This window comes from Phaenicophaeus curvirostris (genome assembly GCF_032191515.1).
Source record: "Phaenicophaeus curvirostris isolate KB17595 chromosome W unlocalized genomic scaffold, BPBGC_Pcur_1.0 scaffold_34, whole genome shotgun sequence".
Classification (NCBI taxonomy): domain Eukaryota; kingdom Metazoa; phylum Chordata; class Aves; order Cuculiformes; family Cuculidae; genus Phaenicophaeus; species Phaenicophaeus curvirostris.
In genome coordinates this window covers 1,646,943-1,668,474 of record NW_027206663.1, presented here as the reverse complement: position 1 = coordinate 1,668,474, position 21,532 = coordinate 1,646,943, and the positions used below count along the sequence as shown (strand labels likewise).

Sequence of the window (21,532 nt, the reverse complement as noted above, 5' to 3'; positions counted from 1 at the left end):
CAAATATATTCCACATTCATAAAGAAATATCTGTACGGAGTATTTTTTATTTGTTTGCTGTTTTCCTTCCACTAATGCAGCTCTATTGGTCTTTCTAACAGTGAAGGCTACAGTGTAGACAGGATGCAGGTGTTGTCACCATGTCATCTGGTCCTGTTCAGGGCCATAGAATCATAGAATCATAGAATAACCAGGTTGGAAGAGACCCACTGGATCATCGAGTCCAACCATTCCTATCAAACACTAAACCATATCCCTCAGCACCTCATCCACCCGTGCCTTAAACACCTCCAGGGAAGGTGACTCAACCACCTCCCTGGGCAGCCTGTTCCAGTGCCCAATGACCCTGAGAGAGAGAAAAATGCTTATAGATTTCATTAGAAAGAATGCATTTTACTGCCTGTAAAGATGAGGTAATAATCTTTAATGTTGTGAAGAGAACATTTTTTACAATCATAAGACATAGGATGGGATGAAGGATAACATCAAGGTACCTCTCAAGAAAGTTTAAAGGAAGTTTTGTACTGGTAATGTATCTGATGTTATTAATCATTCTGAAAACAAAAATATCCATACTGGCAAATCTCTTCTTTCCTAAAATGTCTCACTTAGTGTTTATTTCTGAGAGCAACAACTTGCACCAGGATGTTTTCAACAATTGCTAATATTTCAGAAAATAAAACTAGATGCTGACAAGGAAAAAGGCAAAGCCCAGTTTAATTTTTCAGTGCAGTGAGTGAAGCTATTGCTTGATTATTTATCCACTCTGAGCAATTCATTTAGCCTCTCTGTAAAAACTTCTAATTTACTAATGATTAATGAACTTTTTACAATCTGGTTTAGAGTCATAGATAAGGTGAGAAAGAAGGGCGAGGCTTTGAATTGTTATCAGTTACTTTCCATATGTACTGTTACTTTCCCACAGCTCTGTAACACCCAGTTACCTAATTTTTTACTATGTACTTTTGTTACAAATACCTGTCTTCCTATATATATTCATAGCTTCAGTTTCTGCTGCTGTCTTTATATACCCAAGTCCCTGTACGACAAGCAGTTCAATACACTGCTCTCTCTGATATAACTAAAGCATTTCCACACAATTCTTCATGATATGGATTGATAGAATGCAATGTGCTGAATTATGCCATTCTTTTTTAGTTAGGCAAAAGATTATGACTGACACCATTTAGAACGTCAAATTTCCAAAATCTGTCTTTCTCTGAAGTGTCCTAATAAGTTTTCCACATTAGTATTATCATCACACATTTAAACATCATTTTATTATTCGGACTCAAATACCTCATCTCTCCTGAGCAAGTTCATTCTTCTTTATAATTTTATCGTAGACTGCTCTTTCTACGAAACAGGAAAGAAGTTTGTTTGATAGTACTTTTAATGGTTCATTTACATCTAAAAGATTAGGCATGAGTGAGAATGCATTGCATTTTGCTAGCCCATAGCAGATTACCCTGCTGTCTTTCAAATAAGGAAGCTGGAAGTTTTCCTCTATCACTATCTGGTGGGAAAGAAACAGGTAGTGCTGGAAGACAGTGCAATGGCTGAGGACTGGCAGTCAGAGCAATTATCAGAGAATCAAGGAATTATTTGGGTTGGAAGGGACCTTAAAGATCATCCAGTTCCAACCCCCCTGCCATGGGCAAGGACACCTCCCACTGGGTCAGGTTGCCCAAGGCCCCATCCAACCTGTCCTCAAACACCTCCAGGAATGGGGCATCCACAACTTCCCTGGACAACCTGTTCCAATGTCTCACCACTCTCATTATGAAGAATTTCTTCATAATGTCTAATCTAAATCTGCCCCTATCCAATTTAAAGCCATTCCCCCTCAGTCTATCACTCCATGCCCTTGCAAAAAGTCCCTCCCCAGCTTTATTGTAAGCCTCCTTCAGGTACTGGAAGGTTGCTATATAGTCTCCTTGGAGTCTTCTTTTCTCCAGGCTGAACAAGCCCAACTCTCTCAGCCTGTCCTCATAGCAGAGGTGCTCCAGCCCTGTGATTATCCTTGTAGCCCTCCTCTGGACCCGTTCCAACAGTTCCATATCCTTCTTATGTTGGGTATTCCAGAACTGGACACAATATTCCAGATGAGTTCTCACAAGAGAGGAATAGAGGGGCAGAATTATAGAATAACCAGGTTGGAAGAGACCCACCGGATCATCGAGTCCAACCATTCCTATCAAACACTGAACCATGTCCCTCAGCACCTCGTCCACCCGTGCCTTAAACACCTCCAGGGAAGGTGACTCAACCACCTCCCTGGGCAGCCTGTTCCAGTGTCCAATGAATCGTCTCCCTTGACCTGCTGGTCACACTTCTTTTGATGCAGGCCAGGATACAGCTGGCCTTCTGAGCTGCAAGCACACATTGCTGGCTCATGTTGAGCTTCTCATCGACCAGCACCCCAAGTCCTTCTCTGCAGAGCAGCTCTCAATCACATCATCCCCCAGCATGTACTGAAATCGGGGATTGCCCCAACTCATGTGTAGGACCTTGCACTTGGCCTTGTTGAACCACATGAGGTTCACACAGGCCCACTTTTCCAGCTTATCCAGGTCCCTCTGGATGACATCTCGTCCTTCTGGTGTGACAACTACACCACTCAGCTTGATGTCATCTGTAAACTTGCTGATGGTGCACTCAATCTCGCTGTCTATATCACTGATGAAGATATTAAACAGCATTGGTCCCAGTATGGACCCCCGAGGGACACCACTTGTCATGCATCTCCATCTGGACTTTGAGCCGTTGACCACTACTCTCTGAATACGACCATCCAATTAATATCTTATTCACCGAACAGTCCACCCATCAAATCCATATCTCTCCAATTTAGAGGGAAGGACATTGAGGGGGGACTGTGTCAAAGGCTTTACAGAAGTCCAGACAGATCACATCCATTGCTTTTCCCATGTCCACTGAAGTGGTCACTCCATCATAGAACGCCTCTAGGTTGGTCATACAGGACTTGCCCTGATAACTATCAGATAGGAATCTGAAATGAATATTAGATCAGAGAGATTAGATAAAATAGTTCAACGGCTCTGGGTATATCACCTTTTTTAACTTTTTATCATTTTGGATAGAAGCAATCAGAGTATTTTTGAATACCACAAATTCCATGCATGGAGGTTAAAAATTAGAAACTGTTCCCTAGCTGTTATTTGGAGTAAACATTTGCTACAAATAATGAGTTTCTTGTAAATTAAAAAGCCACAAAACTGGCATTATTATTCTAGGGAAGGAAAACAATCGGACATAATTTTCTCAACTCCTTAAACAAGGACAAGAGGAAGATACTAAGGAAAAACATGTCTTTGGGGTAAAAATTCAAAGGATAGAGGAAGATTGTAACACTTCCTTCCCTTTTTGCAGCTTTAAACCAATAACTCTAACAAAGTGGTAAAGGCAAAATGGATTAATGACAAATTTTATATCAAATAGTGCTAAAATGTAAAAGATTTATTTGTATTTTCAGTGACATTAGAGGGACGTGGTAGTAATTATTCAGAAAATTTTCCTGGGGCTAAGGTATTTTAGTGTACACGCTTCTAAACTAGATTTAAACTATAAAAGTATGCCATTTTTCCCTTCACATGTCAATATAGAGTTTAGAGTTCTTTTTCTGAGCCAGCTACGTATTTCCATACCAAAATTTCTTGTAAATATAATCCTAATACTGAATTTCTTGATATGAGAATTAGACAGTGTTAGGATCACAAATCACCTTGGGCCCCAGCAGGAGTTAATTAGCCAGCTCAAAGAATGCGGCATTGTGCAAGTAAGGAACAAGTTGCCCAGAGATAAGGAGGTAGGGAGGAAAAGGGGGGATTTAGAAACTGTTTGGCACAGAACAGGACTGAAACCTTGAAGATTGCCGAACTAAGACAACTCTGTAAACTTAGCTGATTTATTATCTGGCTTGCAAAAGCCTGTATGGAAACTGCATGTGTCTGTGTGAGTATAAATACATCCCTTAGTGCACCAATTCGGGGTCGTCCTCCATTGTCTGGGGCGACCCTGGCCGGTCAGTTACCTGATTTCCTATGGGCATTTAATAAACATTTACGTTGCTAGCAACTCCGACTCGTCTCTTAGCATCCTGAACCCTTGCATTTGGAGGCTTGTCCGGGATGCTAACAGAGAGACAAGAATCCTGATTCCAGATTCTGAAAGGCAAGCTTCCTCGAGGAAGGTGAGTAAATCTGTTTCTGATTTTGTGGAGCTCCAATTTGTAGGCTCACTAGGGAAGAAACTGGACGCAGTATTGCTTCCCTGATCCGGAGCTGGTGCGGGGATGCCCCACCGCTCTCTGAGAAGGTTGGTAGGGCCTAGTCCCCAACCTCCCCTCGCTCTGAGTCCGTCCTGGTTTTTATGGGTATCGAATTTAGACTCTTGTTTTTGTTATTCACGTTGGGCACGCGGGATTTGCGGTATTATAATAGTAATTGTGTTTATTGTTGTGTTTTGTGTTTTCTTGAAATACGAAATGGGACAAGGTAAAAGTAAAAAGGACGTCAGTCCACTTGAATTGGTAATTCAGCATTTCAAAGATTATCAAAATAGAGCTGCCTCCTCAGGAGATACAGTTCACGTGGGGAAATTAAAAATGCTTTGCCAACTTGAATGGCCAATGTTCCAAGTGGGCTGGCCACCCGAAGGAATGTTTGCCCTTCAGGCAATTTATTCGGTTCAAGCAATTGTAATGGACAACCACCCAGATCAGATTCCGTATATTGTGACATGGCGTTATTTAGTAGAGGAGCCACCTTCTTGGCTCAAACCACGAGTGCCACCTGAAAATGAGACTGTAACTTTGCCATTACGGCAAGCTCTGAAAACTTCGGATAGGGACTGGAGGGACCTGAAGCCGGTCTTGCCTCCTCCAGAGGAGGAGGACAACTCTCCTCCCCCTCCCCCTTATCCGAACCGGAGAGATCACCCGGAGCCTGAAAATATAAATGAGGGACTTTTAAGTCCACCAAAAACACGATCTGGGTCAGTGTATAATGCGGGGGAGGAGAAAAAGGAGATGCCCAGACCACCTACCCCCCAAAAATTGTATCCAAATCTGTCCGAATGTGTGTCATGTAAATCTACCGGGCATGGTATAGGATTGGAAACCACCCCCGAACTATCGGCTCTGGTTTTGCCCCTGAAAGAAGTGCTTCCATCTGACGGGAGAGGGCCACCTGTAGTAGTATATTCCCCCTTCTCGTCGTCCGATATTCATAATTGGAAGCAGCAACATAAACCATTTTCTGAAAATCCCCAGGATTTGATCCGGCTCTTAGAAACTGTATTTTTAACACACCAGCCAACCTGGGTAGACATTCAACAATTATTAATGGCTCTCTTTACTGCTGAGGAAAGGGATCGGATCCTCAGAGAAACACATAAAGAGGCGACCGAAAGAGTGGGCCAGCAGTTGGATGGCCAGCAGTTGGATGCCCGCCAGTTGGAAGAAGTTTGCCCTAAGGAAGCCCCGAACTGGAACCCCAATATGGATGAAGGTAGGGAGAGCCTACGTTTCTACCGCCAGATTTTACTGGGGGGTCTGAGGGCAGCGGCACAGAAACCTATTAACTTGTCCAAAATAAGTGCCGTGATCCAAGGAAAAACTGAATCCCCGGGTGCAATTTTAGAAAGATTAATGCAAGCATATAAGATGTATAGTCCAATTGACCCTGAGGCCCCAGAAAACCAGAGAGCAATTAACATGGCATTTGTGAGTCAGGCAGCACCAGATATTAGGCGGAAAATACAGAAAATGGAGGGTTTTGAAGGAAAGAACTTAACAGAGCTGGTGGGCATAGCAGAGAAAGTTTTTAACAATAGGGATTTACAAGAAGAGGATAGACAGACTAAGAGAATTGCAAAAATACTGGCTGTGCATGATGCGGGGAGACGAGGGAACCCACGAGGCAGTTGGAATAACCAACCAAACAATCGCCCAAGAAAACCTGAACACTCAGGAGCCCATCCCAGGTAACCACCGATAAGGGCTGTCCCTGTGGATATTGACCAACGTGCATATTGCAAAGAAAAAGGACACTGGATAAAAGACTGTCCCAATAAGAGGACCCGAGTTGCCGTCACTAGAAACTGACGGGGCCGGGGCTCCAGCCCCCTCCCAGAGCCCAGGGTCACGATTACAGTGGAGGGGAAGCCGATAGAGTTTATTGCTGATACTGGGGCTCAATTTTCATCCCTGAAAGAGCCCATGGGAAAACTTTCCACAGAAACAATATGGGTCCAGGGAGCCAATGGAACCGAGGAACATCCTTGGACTACAGAAAGGACTTTAAACTTGGCAACAGGAATAGTAAAACATCGGTTTTTACTATTACCCAATGCTCCCTATAACCTATTGGGGAGAGACCTGCTCCATAAACTTAAAGCAGGAATTCAATTTTTGGAGAATGAATTGGCTGTCACTTTGGGGTCACCAACAATAAATATGTTGGTTGCTGCTGTAGACGAACACATGATTTACAAACAGCCACAAGAGAATGGTGCATCTGCAGATTTGATAGAGACCTTACTGGCTGACTTTCCCAAAGTGTGGGCCGAGGGGAAGCCCCCAGGATTGGCAAAGGATCAGGCCCCCGTAGTAATCGCTTTAAAAAGTGAAGCAACTCCAATAAGAGTCCGTCAGTACCCGATCCCCTGGGATGCCAAGGAAGGGATCCGAAAACACATAGACTACCTTCGGCAGCATGGGATCTTAGTGGCTTGTCGATCTCCATGGAATACCCCACTGCTACCCGTGAAGAAAGCAGAACCCGGGGAATATCAGCCGGTACAGGACCTGAGGGAGGTGAACAGACGGGTGGAAGACATCCACCCTACCGTCCCGAATCCGTACACCTTGCTCACCCTCCTGGGACCCAAAAGGACTGTTTATACTGTTCTTGACTTGAAAAATGCTTTCTTTTGTATTCCACTGGCAAAGCAGTCCCAGCTATACTTCGCCTTTGAGTGGACTGACCCACAGAACGGATTCCAGGGACAGCTGACATGGACCAGGCTTCCCCAAGGATTTAAAAATTCACCCACCATATTTGACGAAGTGCTCCATGAAGACCTGAAAGACTACCGAGCTCAAAACCGAGACATCGCTCTACTGCAGTACGGGACAACTTGCTTATAGCAGCTGAGACTCACGAAGCCTGCCTGCAAGGTACCAGAAATCTGTTACAGGTACTACAAGAAAAAGGCTACAGAGTCTCTGCAAAAAAGGCACAGCTCTGCCAGAGACATGCCACATACCTAGGATTTGACCTGCATGAAGGAGTCCGCTCCTTGTTGGAATCAAGAAAGGAGGTGATCTCACGATATCCACAGCCGAGAACGTCTAAACAAGTAAGAGAATTCCTTGAGACAGTGGGATATTGTAGGCTATGGATACCTCGGTATGCAGAGATAGCTCAACCGTTATATGAGCTCACCAGGGGCAATTCAACTACAATAGACTGGTCCCCAGAAGCTGAAAAATCCTTCAGAGAATTACAAAGTGCATTGCTGAGTGCCCCGGCATTAGCTATCCCCGACATAACCAAATCCTTTCACCTTTATGTAGACGAACGTGCTGGGATAGCTAAGGGGGTTCTCACTCAGAAATTAGGGGCTTGGCAAAGGCCCGTAGCATATTTGAGCAAGAAGCTGGATGCTGTAGCATCAGGATTTCCCCCTTGTCTCCGGATCACAGCAGCTGCCGCCCAACTGGTAAAAGATGCAGGAAAACTAACCCTGGGCCAGAACCTAGAAATAACAACATCACATGCTATAGAGGGTTTACTCTGTACCCCACCTGATAAGTGGATATCAAATACCCGACTTACTGGGTACCAAGCACTCCTTTTAAATGAACCCAGAGTTGTATTTAAACCACCAGCCATGCTGAATCCAGCTACACTCCTACCAGAAGAATTGGATGACCAGCCACATGACTGTGGGGAAGTATTAGCCCAAATCACTGGGGTACAGCCAGATCTTAAAGGTAGACCAATTCCAGATGCAGATTTAACGATATTTACAGATGGTAGTAGCTACATAAAAGATGGGAAAAGATATGCAGGGGTAGCAGTGGTAACTACTGAACAAGTAATATGGAAAGAAGCTCTACCACAGGGTACCTCTGCTCAGAAAGCAGAACTCATTGCTCTAACTAAAGCCTTACAGATAGCTGAAGGGAAACGAGTTAACATTTATACTGACAGTCGGTATGCATTTGTGACGGTCCATGTGCACGGTGCCATCTACAAAGAACGAGGACTGTTGACAGCAGAAGGGAAAGGAATTAAAAACAAAGACGAAATTTTATCCCTGCTCCAAGCTATCTGGAAGCCAAAACAGGTAGCAGTGATGCATCGCCCCGGACACCAAAAAAGAGACAGATGAAGTAACCAGGGGAAACAGCCTCGCTGACAAGACTGCAAAACAGGCGGCACAAGAGATAGAACACAGATGCTAACCCTGATACCTGAACCTACACTGCCTGAACACCTGCAGTATTCAGAAGAGGACCTGAGATATGTAAGCAGATGGGAAAAAAAGAAGTATGAAGGGACTTGGGCTAAGACAGAAACAGGAAAAATCATTCTCCCACATACATTAGGGAAAAAGCTAGTAAGTCAGATACATCAAAGCATGCATTTAGGAGCACGAAAATTAAGAGAATTAATAGGAAGTAGGTTTCAGGTACACAAGCTTAAACGAATAGTAACAGATGTGATAAGTAGATGCCTACAATGTCAGTTGGTCAATTCCAAAACCAGACCTAGAAGAGAAAGACATAGGAAAAGGGGAACAGAACCAGGAGTGTATTGGGAGGTAGACTTTACCGAAATGAAACCAGGAAAATTCGGCTACAAATATTTGCTGGTTTTTGTAGACACCTTTTCAGGATGGGTGGAAGCGTTCCCCAGCCGGCATGAAACGGCTAACACGGTGGCAAAAAAATTATTAGAGGAAATCATACCACGATTTGGGCTACCCAAAGCAATTGGTTCTGATAATGGGCCTGCCTTCGTGAGCACCGTATCTCAAGCAATAGCAAAGGCTGTTGGCACGGATTGGCACCTGCACTGCGCATACAGGCCACAGAGCTCAGGGCAGGTAGAAAGAATGAATCGGACCTTAAAAGTGACCCTAACTAAATTAATTCTGAAAACTGGCGGTGGATGGGTAGACCTCCTGCCCTTTGCCTTGTTGCGCGTGCATTGTACTCCGTATGTTAAGCATGTAACCCCCTTTGAAATACTGTTTGGACGCCCACCTCCCGCATGTCCCCGGCTACAGGAAGCTGCAATAGCTGAATTGTCTGACCAACATGTACTCCAGTCTTTACAGGTTTTACAAGGAACTCTAAAAGCAATACACGAAAAGGTGCGAGCTGCCTCCGCCCCAGGAGCGACAGGTCCACAGCCACATCCTTACCAGCCCGGGGATCTGGTGTGGGTACGGCGCCACCAAGTGGGGAATCTAGAACCTCGCTGGAAGGGACCGTACACCGTCATCTTGGCAACACCTACAGCAGTGAAGGTGGAAGGACTGAAACCCTGGATCCACGAGACTCACATCAAGAAAGCAACTGAAGAAAAGGCGCAAACACCTCCCTTGTGGGAACCAGTTGGGCCTCCCTCTACAAATCATGGACTGAAATTGAAACTACGAAGGGTAAGCAACTGAAAATGCTTTTTGTAATTATCATAATTTGTACTGTGATCTCTAGCATAAGCGGGAGCGTATACCAGCCAGCAGAGGTAAAATGGACAATCATAGATACTCAAACTGGTTTAGTGACAGCAGAAAATAGCACAAGTGAACAGCCGATTTTTAGAAACGATTTGTGCTGTTTAGTAATCCAGCTATTGCCACAAGTGTACTATTTTAGCGAACAGGCTGGATGGGAACATTGGGAACATATGTCGCAGTCCAGGTGAGCAGTACCCATCCTGATACCAGCCCTTGTTTCTGCAGAAATAGCTGGGTCAGCAGGGTTGGGAATAGCATCACTAGTAAATAGTGATGTCCAACTTAGAAGACTCTCCAAACAAATAGACCTAGACATCCAACGGCTCCATTTTTCAATTGGGAAGCTCCAAGAGCAAGTGGGGTCTTTAGCAGAAGTAGCTTTACAGAATCAGAGAGGATTAGACCTGCTTTTCTTAAAAGAAGGAGGGTTGTGTGCAGCCCTAGGAGAACAGTGTTGTTTTTATGTAAATCACTCAGGAGTCATCAAAGAGACTCTATCTAAAGTTAAAGAGAGCCTCTTGAGACGGGAAGAAGAAAGACAGGAATCAAGTTCATGGTATGGGAGGATGTACAACTGGTCTCCTTGGCTGACCTCGTTAATAACTGCCCTTGCTGGACCGCTGATCCTATTACTGCTTGCTTTGATTGTAGGCCCCTGTGTTATAAATGCAATCCTGAAATTTGTACAGGACCGAATCACAGCAGTAAAAATGCTTGTCCTGACTAGATATGAACCCCTAGACTCACAAGAAATAGAATCAAGGATTTGATTCATGACCAAAAGAAAGGGGGGAATGTTAGGATCACAAATCACCTTGGGCCCCAGCGGGAGTTAATTAGCCAGCTCAAAGAATGCGGCATTGTGCAAGTAAGGAACAAGTTGCCCAGAGATAAGGAGGTAGGGAGGAAAAGGGGGGATTTAGAAACTGTTTGGCACAGAACAGGACTGCAACCTTGAAGATTGCCGAACTAAGACAACTCTGTAAACTTAGCTGATTTATTATCTGGCTTGCAAAAGCCTGTATGGAAACTGCATGTGTCTGTGTGAGTATAAATACATCCCTTAGTGCACCAATTCGGGGTCGTCCTCCATTGTCTGGGGCGACCCTGGCCGGTCAGTTACCTGATTTCCTATGGGCATTTAATAAACATTTACGTTGCTAGCAACTCCGACTCGTCTCTTAGCATCCTGAACCCTTGCAGACAGAAGCTGACAGATGCCATGAGGGATATTTGGTTTAAAGCACTGCAAAAAAACATTGGTATGGACAACATTAAATAACAACTAAGGCCAAAGGCTGCCAAGGCGCCTTTTACAAGGAAAGGTTTATTGGTGTTCTGAAAGACTGAACCCAGGGTAGAAACAAAGGTTTATATTATCTCCTTGTTTATTTCTGAAGGAACAAAAACAAGCTGTGGATTCTAACCACTCTCTAAATATTCAAAACCATCAGTAAGGCTGTTGTGTGAGAGAAAAGAAGTTCTTTCTGGAGTCTAACTGGAGAGAGTGTTCAGGAAGTCAACCAGAACTCCAAAAGTTCCCAGTCTTCCCAGCATTTCCTCATATGAAAAGGAAAGCTCTACATTTGACTGAAGAGAACAAAACAACAAAATTCACCGAGTGAATACAGTACCCTTTTTTACCCTTTTTTTCAAAACTTGCACAAGTTGTTAGAAATGTCTGCTTTTGCTGTGATATGTATTGTGTCAAACAAAATCCTGCAACTTATTGTTATTTTGCAAAATGGTTTCCTTCTCCTTTTACTTTTAAGGGTTGTGGTTGCAGTTGTACACCACATGTACTTTCTAGATTAGAAAACTAGGCCTAATGTTGAAATATAAACCAAATATACTATACACTTTTCAGACAAGAAGTTATACAGATGTATTAAATTTAAATATTCTAATGCTTAGCTTGTTATAGAAAATGTGATCCCAGTATTCATTAATTGTCAGACACCAGTACAATTAACTCGCCTTCCTTGCAGCAGTCACAATTAATTCACCTTGCCTTAAGCAGTCTAGGAGCTGCAATTCCTACATCCATTCATACAACTTAAGAGACTTCTGGAAAAAAACTCACCTGCACCAGTGCAGGTGACAAACTTCTTGCACAAGTGCTTTTACCAAAACTCTTTCCACATGTTCCCTGCTGCCAAGACATGCCTAATAACCTTAATAACTTGGAGTAAAAGTAACAATTTTCTTCTGCATTTACTTTAAGCTACATGCCTCCCTTTCTTCCTTAAAAAATGTGAATGTCTCCTACCATACAGTTCAGTATGGTTCAGTATCCTTTGGGAATCAGAGAATGAAAGAGAATGGGAAGAAAAAAGAGTGGTCCAAAGAAGGAACATTGATCCAGCAAAGATGTCAGAGAAGGAAAATACTGAAATAAAATCATTTAACTGCAGTCATTAAGGTTCAGGGAAAACTTCAGAGAGGAAAGGAAATGAGGTTTCTAGAGTTCAGTACAGCCAAGGGACTAAAGATGCTGAGAAGCTGATAGGATTTTTACATGCTACATACACCTAAAGCTTTTTTTTTGAGGGATTGTATTGCCACTTGAAGTTGAAGGGAAGCAGAAATAGAGAAATGAAGGAATAGTTGAAGAAACAGAAATTTTACCTAAATGACCCCTCACGTTACATTATTTTTCAAAGTAAAGTACATTTATTACAATTTTCTTTAATACCTCTGCAATTCTAATTGGGAAAAACTATATATCAAAATCCATAACATCTTACCATGCACTAAGAATCATAGAATCACTAGGTTGGAAAAGACCTTTGAGATCATCAAGCCCAACCATACCTGTCCACTACTAAACCATATGCCTAAGCACTTCCTCTATCCGTCTTTTAAATACCTCCAGGGATGGGGACTCCATCACCTCCCTGGGCAGCCTGTACCAGTACCCAAGAACCCTTTCAGTGAAGAAATTTTTCCTAATTTCCAATGTAAACCTCCCCTGGCGCAACTTGAGGCCATTCCCTGTCATCCTATCACCTATCACTTGTGAGAAGAGACCAACATCCACCTCTGCAACTTCCTTTCAGGTAGTTGTAGACAGTGATAAAGTCTCCTGTCAGCCTTTTTTTCTACAGGCTAAACAATCCTAGTTCCCTCAGCTGCTCCTCATAAGACTTATTCTCCAACCCCTTCACCAACTTTGTTGCCCTTCTCTGGACATGTTCCAGGACCTCAATGTCTTTCTTGTAGTGAGAGGCCCAAAACTAAACACAGGAATCGAGGTGCAGCCTCACCAATGCTGAGTACAGGGGCAGAATCACTTCCCTGGTCCTGCCAGCCATGCTGTATCTGATACAGGCCATGATGCCATTGGCCTTCTTGGCCACCTGAGCACATTGCTGGCTCATGTTCAGTCGGCTGTCGAGCAACATCCCCAGGTCCTTCTCTGCCAGGCAGCTTTCCAGCCACTCTTCCCCAAGCCTATAGTACTGCACGGGGTTGTTGTGTCCCAAGTGCAGGATTCCCGTTGGTCTCTGCCTATCGATCCAGCTTGTTCAGATCCCTCTATAGAGCCTGTCTACCCTCCAGTAGATCAACATTTTCTCCCAGTTTAGTGTCATCCACAAGTTTGCTAAGGGTGCACTCAATCCCCTCATCAAGGTCACTGATAAAGATATTGAACAGAACTGGACGCAGCACTGAGCCCTGGAGAACACCACTTGTGACCAGCCTCCAGCTGGATTTGACTCCATTTACCACCACTCTTTGGGCCCGGCCATCCAGACAGTTTTTAACTCAGCAGAGTGTGCGCCTGTCCAGGCCAGTGGCAGCCAATTTCTCAAGCAGAATACTGTGAGAAACCATGTCAAAGGCTTTACTGAGGTCCAGGTCCACTACATCCACAGCCATGAAGTGGGTTACCTTGTCATAGAAGGAGATCGGGTTAGTGCTTAAGTGCTTAAATTGAGAAATGCAGATTAGGACCCCAGGTCTCGGGTCAGGACATCTCCACGTCTCCAGTTACTGCTGGAGACATGTTGTTTCTGAAAGGTGGCTTAACCCACCTGAGAGGAGCAACTGCTCTCCACTGACTGTAACATATATTCTCAGAGGATGAGGAGATTGCTTACCTGGGGTGCTAGGTATGTTTTAGTGTCTGCAAAGTTTCCTTTGCAAAACTAAAAAAAGAAAGAAAAAAAAATCAGTTTATCCAATCAATATTTAGGCATTGTTATATATTTCCACAACACTCACAAGAAGAAAAGACGATAGATGACGTTACTTGATGGCATTTAAGTCCATTTTGAGTGTCAGTAGTAATTTCCCCCATTTCACACTGCCCATATGAGACAGTTCTTACAACCCTGCATGTGGGAAACCTTGGCTGTTTTGGGGAGTCAGAGTGTGAGCTTAACATTAGCCTTGAACAGATGCCCATTTATCCTTGGAGAAGCTGGAAGGCGCCAAGAAGAGCCAAGTAAACAAGCTTAGGAAGCTGCCAGGCCGCAGGTGGAATCACCCAATTATGAAGTTACAACTGAGAAAGAGTCATCCAATTATGAACTGTTGGTCTCTGGCTAAACCAATCGTGCATGAATGCGCAGCTCCAGAAAGGGTATAAAAAGTCTTGTAAAATCAATAAAGAGGTCCTTTTGCTCACAACTTCTATGTGTCATTTCACCACCCTGATCGCGACACCTGCACTGTATTGTTTAAATGGGATAGATCTTGAGGCAGTATTCAAGTCACTGAAAGAAAGAACCTTCTAGAGGAGGAGGTTAGACTTTGGCAGAAAAGGAGTTAAAAGTTGAGTGTCAGTGCCGGGCAACTCAGCGGACTGGTCCATTACTTCAGGAGGGAGGAATCTACTTACACACTATTAATTATTCACGATAATATGAATAAAAAATTCCAAAAAGAGAGTGATAAACAGTCATTATAAAGCACGAGGAGATCTATGAATTTACCTCAGGTTCACCTGAAGTAAAATTGTGAGGGCACCTCTCCTTTCTCCCTCATGAGCAAGTTCCAATCTGCAGCCAGGTTGGTGTCCCAGGCTGCTTTGAGAGAGGAGGCAAAGTGAGTCACTGGTAGTGTTTATACTGGCTGGGCGTTTTAGGAACTTTTAGATCCAATTGTATTTTTCCTTCCAGCATCACCCGAGTTTCCCTCCTCACTGGTGCAGTGGCTCCTCATAATAGGCCTCGTTCACCTGAACAGGACTGGGAGAAGAAAGAGAGGGCACAGGAACAGTGGTGGGAGATGGGTTTGGAGTGACAAATGTGGGGGCAGCGGCCACTGCAGGGGCAGCCCAAGGTGTCACTCAGTCAGAAGTCCAGTGGATTTCTTTATTGCAAATAACAATATAATCTGACATATTGAGCCAAAAGCTGTTCAGTAGAAGAGGTATAATAAATAGGTTCGGCTAACAGGAGTCCTGAGCATAAATGCAAGTAACTTGACCGGATTTCAGAGAAAGTGTTTAAGAACCGGGGGCCTGAGTGACTGAGACCCACCATAGGTGTGACTTTGCTCCTATATTTGGCACTGGTGAGGCCACACCTCGAATCCTGTGTTCAGTTCTGGGCCCCTCATTACAAGAAAGACATTGAGGTTCTGGAGTGTGTCCAGAGAGGAGCAACAAAGCTGGTGAAGGGGCTGGAGAACAAGCATTACAAGGAGTGGCTCAGAGAACTGGGGCTGTTCAGCCTAGAGAAGAGGAGGCTGAAGGGAGACCTTATCACCCTCTACAACCACCTGAAAAGAGCTTGGTGTCCTCTCCCAAGTAACAAGTGATGAGAGGAAATGGCCACAAGTTGCGCCAGGGGTGGTTTAGATTGGATTTTATTAAAAAAAAAAAAAATCTTTACCAAAAGAGAGATGAAGCATTGGAACAGGCTGCCCAGGGAAGTGATGGAGTCTCCTTTTCCCTGGAGGTGTTCAAAAAATGCATACACATGGCTCTTAAGAACGTGTTTTAGTAGGCACGCTGATGTTGAGCTGATCTTTGGACTCTATAATCTTGGAGGTCTTTTCCAACATTAACGATTCTATAAAAACATACTAGCAAAATGCAGGTATATAAGGTCCAACACAAAAAAAAAAAAAAAAGAGATTGCCTGTAACTGTCTTTATTTAACAAATTAAAAAAATCAACTACCATCCCCTACCGCGGTCTCACCAGTGCCGAGTACAGGGGCAGGATAACCTCCCTGTACCTGCTGGCCACGCCGTTTCTGATACAAGTGAGTGCTTCATGATAGCACTCAAGATCACCTGTTCCATGACTTTCCCTGGCACTGAGGTCAGACTGACAGGCCTGTAGTTTTCTGGGTCCTCCCTGCAACCCTTCTTGTAGATGGGCACAACATCAGCCAGCCTCCAGTCAAGCAGAACTTCCCCAGTCAGCCAGGACCACTGGAAGATGATGGAAAGGGGTTTGTCAAGCACATCCGCCAGCAAGCAAGTCTCTAATCACTTCCTCTTGGATCACGGGAGCTTTTGTTTCATGAGATGTACGAGATCTGACAGGGAAAACAGACTTTTTCTGTAACTATTTAACAAATTAAGAAAATCAACTACCATCCCCTTCAAAAGAGTTCCCTTCTGAGTTGACCCACGCAGCATACAACACTGCCAACACTCAAAGCAATTCCACAGATCATTTCCTGAAAGGCCTTTGAGGACCTCCGTCATTTTTGCTTTCTCATCTTTGACCGACAAAACATGGGTTGTTCTGAGCACCGACTGAAACTTTGGAAAGAGGGAGCAGGGTCTGGTGAATAGGGTGGGTGCTCAAGCACAGGGATGTTATTAGCTACAAACCGCTTCACAGACAAAGTGTTGTGGTCTGGCATGTTGTCTTGATCTTCACTCGCTGGTCACTCTTGCACACCAACAGTCTCTGACCGAGGGTTAGAAAATGTCTATACTTGAACACGTGTCCACCCATACTGAGTGAAGTGATCGAGTTGAGCCTTGTCTCACTGTGGCAGGTTAGAACGTGTTCTATAACCGTCTCTCTGTCTCTCCCCTCCCACTCTTTGTTCCCAAGCTATAGGGTTAATCTCACTTTTTGTGTTGGACCTCATATGCAATATATGAAGCAGGAATCCTGTGAATAACCAAAATAATATATGATCATTTTATGAATGATTAGTATAACGCGCAAGGGACTGAATTGTAGGTGTAATCAACCGTAATTCTGACATTTCTTAGTACTTCAATGCTTGTTTTTATAGTTCTAGCCTTTTATTTTCCATTCAGCTATGTTGCTTTCTCTTTATCATCAGATGCGTTTTCTGGGTATTAATCATGGGGGGGAAAATTTACAGATCCCTCATTGGGTGCTATGTACATCAACTACCTTAGCACCTGTAGGTCCCTGCGACCCATCTTGTAGATGGGCACAACATCAGCCAGCCTCCAGTCCAGTGGAACTTCCCCAGTCAGCCAGGACTGTTGGAAGATGATGGAAAGGGGTTTGGCCAGAACATCCGCCAGCTCCTTCAATACCCTTGGGTGGATCCCATCCGGCCCCATAGACTTGTGTGTGTCTAGCTGGGCAAGCAAGGCTCTGTCCGCCTCCTCTTGGACCATGGGAGCCTCATTCTGCTCCTCTAGCTCCTGGGTTTGTACACAGAGGGAACAACTTTCTTTACAATTAAAGACTGAGGCAAAGAAGGCATTAAGTACCTCAGCCTTTTCCCCATCCCCTGTCACTGTTGCTCCTTCTGCGTCCAATAGGGACCGTATATTCTCCCTAGTTCTCCTTTTATTGTTAACATATTTATAGAAAGATTTTTTATTATCTTTCACAGACTTAGCCAATCTGGTTTCTAGTTGGGCCTTAGCCCTCCTGATTTTATTCTCTGCATGATCTCGCTTCCCTCCTGTAGTCAACCCAAGATGCCTGTCCCTTCTTCCAAAGCTCAAAGACATTTCTCTTCTTTTTGATATCTCTCAAGATCTCCCTGTTCAACCAAGCTGGTTTTTTCCCCCGCCGACTCTTTTTCCGGAACATGGGGACGGCTTGCTCCTGAGCTGCTAGGATTTCTTTTTTAAAGAGCACCCAATCCAGTCCCATGGGACTTTGCCAACCAGCCTTCTGAACAGTCCAAAGTCTGCCCTCTGGAAGTTTAATGCGACTGTCCTGCTAACCACCCTCTTCACCTCACCTAGAACTGAAAACCCTATCATCTTGTGATCGCTTTGTTCCAGGTGTCCTCCTACTGCCACATCCCCCACAAGGCCTTCTCTGTTCACAAACAGCAGGTCCAAGAGGGCACCTTCCCTTGTCGGTTTGCTCACCAGTTGTGTGAGGAAGTTGTCTTCCACGCACTCCAGGAACCTCCTGGACTGCTTCCTTTCTGCTGTATTGTACTTCCAGCAGGTATCTGGAAGATTGAAGTCTCCCACAAGAACAAGAGGCATCAATCTAGAGACTATCCCCAGCTGTTTATAGAAGAGCTCATCAGCTGCTTCTCCTTGGCTGGGTGGTCTGTAGCAGACTCCCATCACAAAATCTGCCTTCTTATGGGCTCCTTTGATTTTAACCCACAGGCACTCAATCTCCTCATCGCCACAATCCATATCAACGGTGTCCAAGTCCTCCCTTACAAAGAGGGCTACCCCGCCTCCTCTCCTACCCTTCCTATCTCGCCTGAAGAGTTTGTACCCCACCATAGCTGCACTCCAGTTATATGAGTCATCCCACCACATTTCCATGATGGCAACAACATCATAGCCTCCTTGCCCTACGACAGCTTCCAACTCCTCCTTCTTATTACCCATGCTGCGTGCATTGGTGTAAATGCACTTCAGCTGGGCTGGCGAACCTTCAGCCCTCATAGAGGGAACAGAGTTTATTCCCAATTGCCTGGTCGTTGGAGTAGCTAACACCAGAGTGCCAGTATCTTCCTTACTGTCATCAGGTGTAATTGCCCCCACTTGCTCTGTGGTGATGTACTGGTAGTCCTCACCATCACACTATCTCCGAGTCACTAATGTCCCACTTCCAGGCTCACTCCTGACTAGCCTGGTCTCATCCCCCTCCCCCTTCACATCTAGTTTAAAGCTCGGTTTATGAGCCTGGCTAGATTTTTAGCAAGGGCTTTAGCCCCGCTAGGAGACACGCGTGTCCCATCCCTAGTAAGGAAGCCTGGGGGTGGGTGGGCCACCCCACGATCAAAGAAACCGAAGCCCCTATGCCAGGCTTGGAGCCAGGCATTAATCAGTTTCTTCTTCTTGACTTCTTGCTCATCTGTATTTAGCATTGGAATAGAGCTAAATACTATTTGAGCCCCAGAGTCCAACTATTCCTATCAATCACTAAACCATGCCCCTCAGCACCTCGTCCACCCGTCCCTTAAACACCTTCAGGGAAGGTGACCCAACCACCTCCCTGGGCAGCTTGTTCCAGTGCCCAATGACCCCTTCTGTGACATTTGCCCAATTATTTGTTTGTTTAATTCCTAGTTAAAACTAAGGAGATATGATCACTTTTTAGTATGGTGGATGCTAGGGTTTTTGTGGTGTTTTTTTTTTTTTTTTTATTTTCTTCTGCTAGCATTCTCAGTGATGATTGGTTGGTCCTGGAAGTTTCCTTCAACTTGTTGAGACACAACCTGTAACATAGGAAAAGTTCTGTGCATCCTATGAATATTTGGCAGTCATAGGCAATTGAAATATTGCTTAACAGAGTTGCTAGTCAGCTTTAAGAATGCATGTTGCTCCCTGCTTGTTTTGTATAGGTGAGGCTGGCAGTGACTCCTCTGTTTCTTGACACTTACTATTTAAAGGCACTGATTTTACCTCTGACTTTGCTAAACTTCAGTCGTTTGGGCTGAAATCTTCTGTGCTGAGTGACTGCCCTTTATTGACTGACTCTTTTAATAAAGCTTAAAGCCAAAATACACTGTTTCCAAAGGGTCATGCTAGAGAAAAATATATTTTTGACCTATTCAAGTCATTTCAAAATCCCCATTCTTTGAGAGAACTTAAGATTTGAGTGAGGTGACTTTTTGCATTAGGATTGTGTATTTTGTTGTCATTCAAAAATCTGTCCAAAAATTGGGCAAGGTATTAGTGTCTGAAAAAATAGCTGACTTCTCTTATTGTAGGCATTCAAGTTGAAAAATTCTGTATGCACAACAGGGCTTTCCTAATAAGAATGATTCAAAGCAGTGAAGCGTGGTAAAGACTCTTGGTGTTCTGGTGTCCGTTCCCTGCTTATCCACAGTGCTGATTCGTTTGAATGTGGAAGAGACAAGAACTGAGGTTCTAGGTGGCTGGAAGGGTGAACATATGAAGGAGAAGTGGTGAACTGGAACCAGACTTATACAGATGGAGAGAGAATGGGAGTTTGAAGGGCAGGAATTAGGAGGAGAGTAGGAGCTTGGAGTTCATAACAAAGTGAGGACTGGATAAAGGAGCTGGTGGAGTAGATACATGTGTCCTTAGTGAAGATACAGGAAGAGCTGTGAAATAGCCTTAGAAAGAAACTGAGACAGAAGGGTACTCTGGAATTGGGTGTAGAGTCAAGGGAAGTAGTTCAGGGATGGGAATGGGTGGGAAGTATGTACTGAGAGAGACCAGAGAGGGGAAGAAGAGCAAATTGTCTTGGAAGCCGGAAGCATAAAATGAGGATTGACTGGGCAAAGAAGCATTATTTGACACACAGGAATTTGTTGTTTTAATTGTTATGGAGGGGTTGTTTGTTTGTTTGTTTTTTCCTCCCCCCTGAGGAAACTGCATAAGTTAAAAAAAAAAAAAAGCTCAGAAATGCGGAATACTTTGTGTAAGAGTAAATGGTAGAGAATTCTTTAGTTCACATTACCTGTGTAGTCTGTACTTGGCATCTTTGTGAATGCATCGTGGTAGTCTTTAAATCTGTCATCACTGTTTTTTCCTACAACAGGATTCCAATTTCACTGACTTGAATGGAATGAATGTAGCCTCCTTAACAGAGATAACCCCCCCCCCCCCCCAAACACCACCCCACCCCCCCTTTCCCCAAAAATATATACAAAAAAACCCAGGTTATGTTTGTCTCCTAGGATTAGCCTTAGATATTGTTGAACCTGCCTTGGGGAAAGGGATAGACTCTTGAGATTTGCTTTCAGTCCTGTGTTTTATGATTAAATATTTTGATTTCTCTTTGATGTTCAATGTGTATCTTAATCATTTCACATCATGAAACCCTGCTCCAGAGACAGAACTCTGCTCCTCAGTGGCTTTTCTGTGACATGTATTGTAGTATTGGAAAGTTTCACAAATACTTATTTGTTTAGTGATTTTGAGGAGAGTATGTAATCATGCAGATTGGGAACTGAGATGCAAAAGTTGGTCTTTATAACTTTGGAAGTTCAACTGGAGCAACTGTAGGACCTGAATTTTAAATTAAGAACTTTTTTTTGTATCGTAAGGTGTGATAATGTTGGAACAGATTTTGTTAATTTTGGTTATAAATATGACTAATCGGTGCTTCTTCAAATTGGGCTCCGGAGCATGGAGGAATAAAGGAACACAAATATTTACCATTAGTAATAGAAATAGAGTCAGATTCCCAAGAGCAGCATTTTTCTGTTTCCTGCTATCTGATCTGCAGCCTCTTTCACTTCATACTTCTCTTTCTTTTTTACTTGAAGTTGGAGAGTCATGTATACAACAGACCGTACAGCCTTATGAATAGCCTCTGATTCATTTCCAGAGCAGATCCTTCCTGTAAGCTGGGCCTTGGAATGGGAGGGGAATGTTATGCAATTATATAATCCAAAGACAG

At 44.0% G+C, this 21,532-nt stretch overlaps 1 protein-coding gene across 1 annotated transcript; it reads left to right on the top strand.

Annotated features, from left to right (window-relative positions):
* Nucleotides 1-4,507: 4,507 nt before the first annotated feature.
* On the top strand, nucleotides 4,508-9,711 carry LOC138733785 (uncharacterized). Its single transcript, XM_069881272.1, is given in 4 exon segments — nucleotides 4,508-7,151; nucleotides 7,154-8,406; nucleotides 8,408-8,482; nucleotides 8,485-9,711. Coding segments are annotated over 4 exon segments (5,199 nt in total).
* The last annotated feature ends 11,821 nt before the right edge of the window (nucleotides 9,712-21,532 follow it).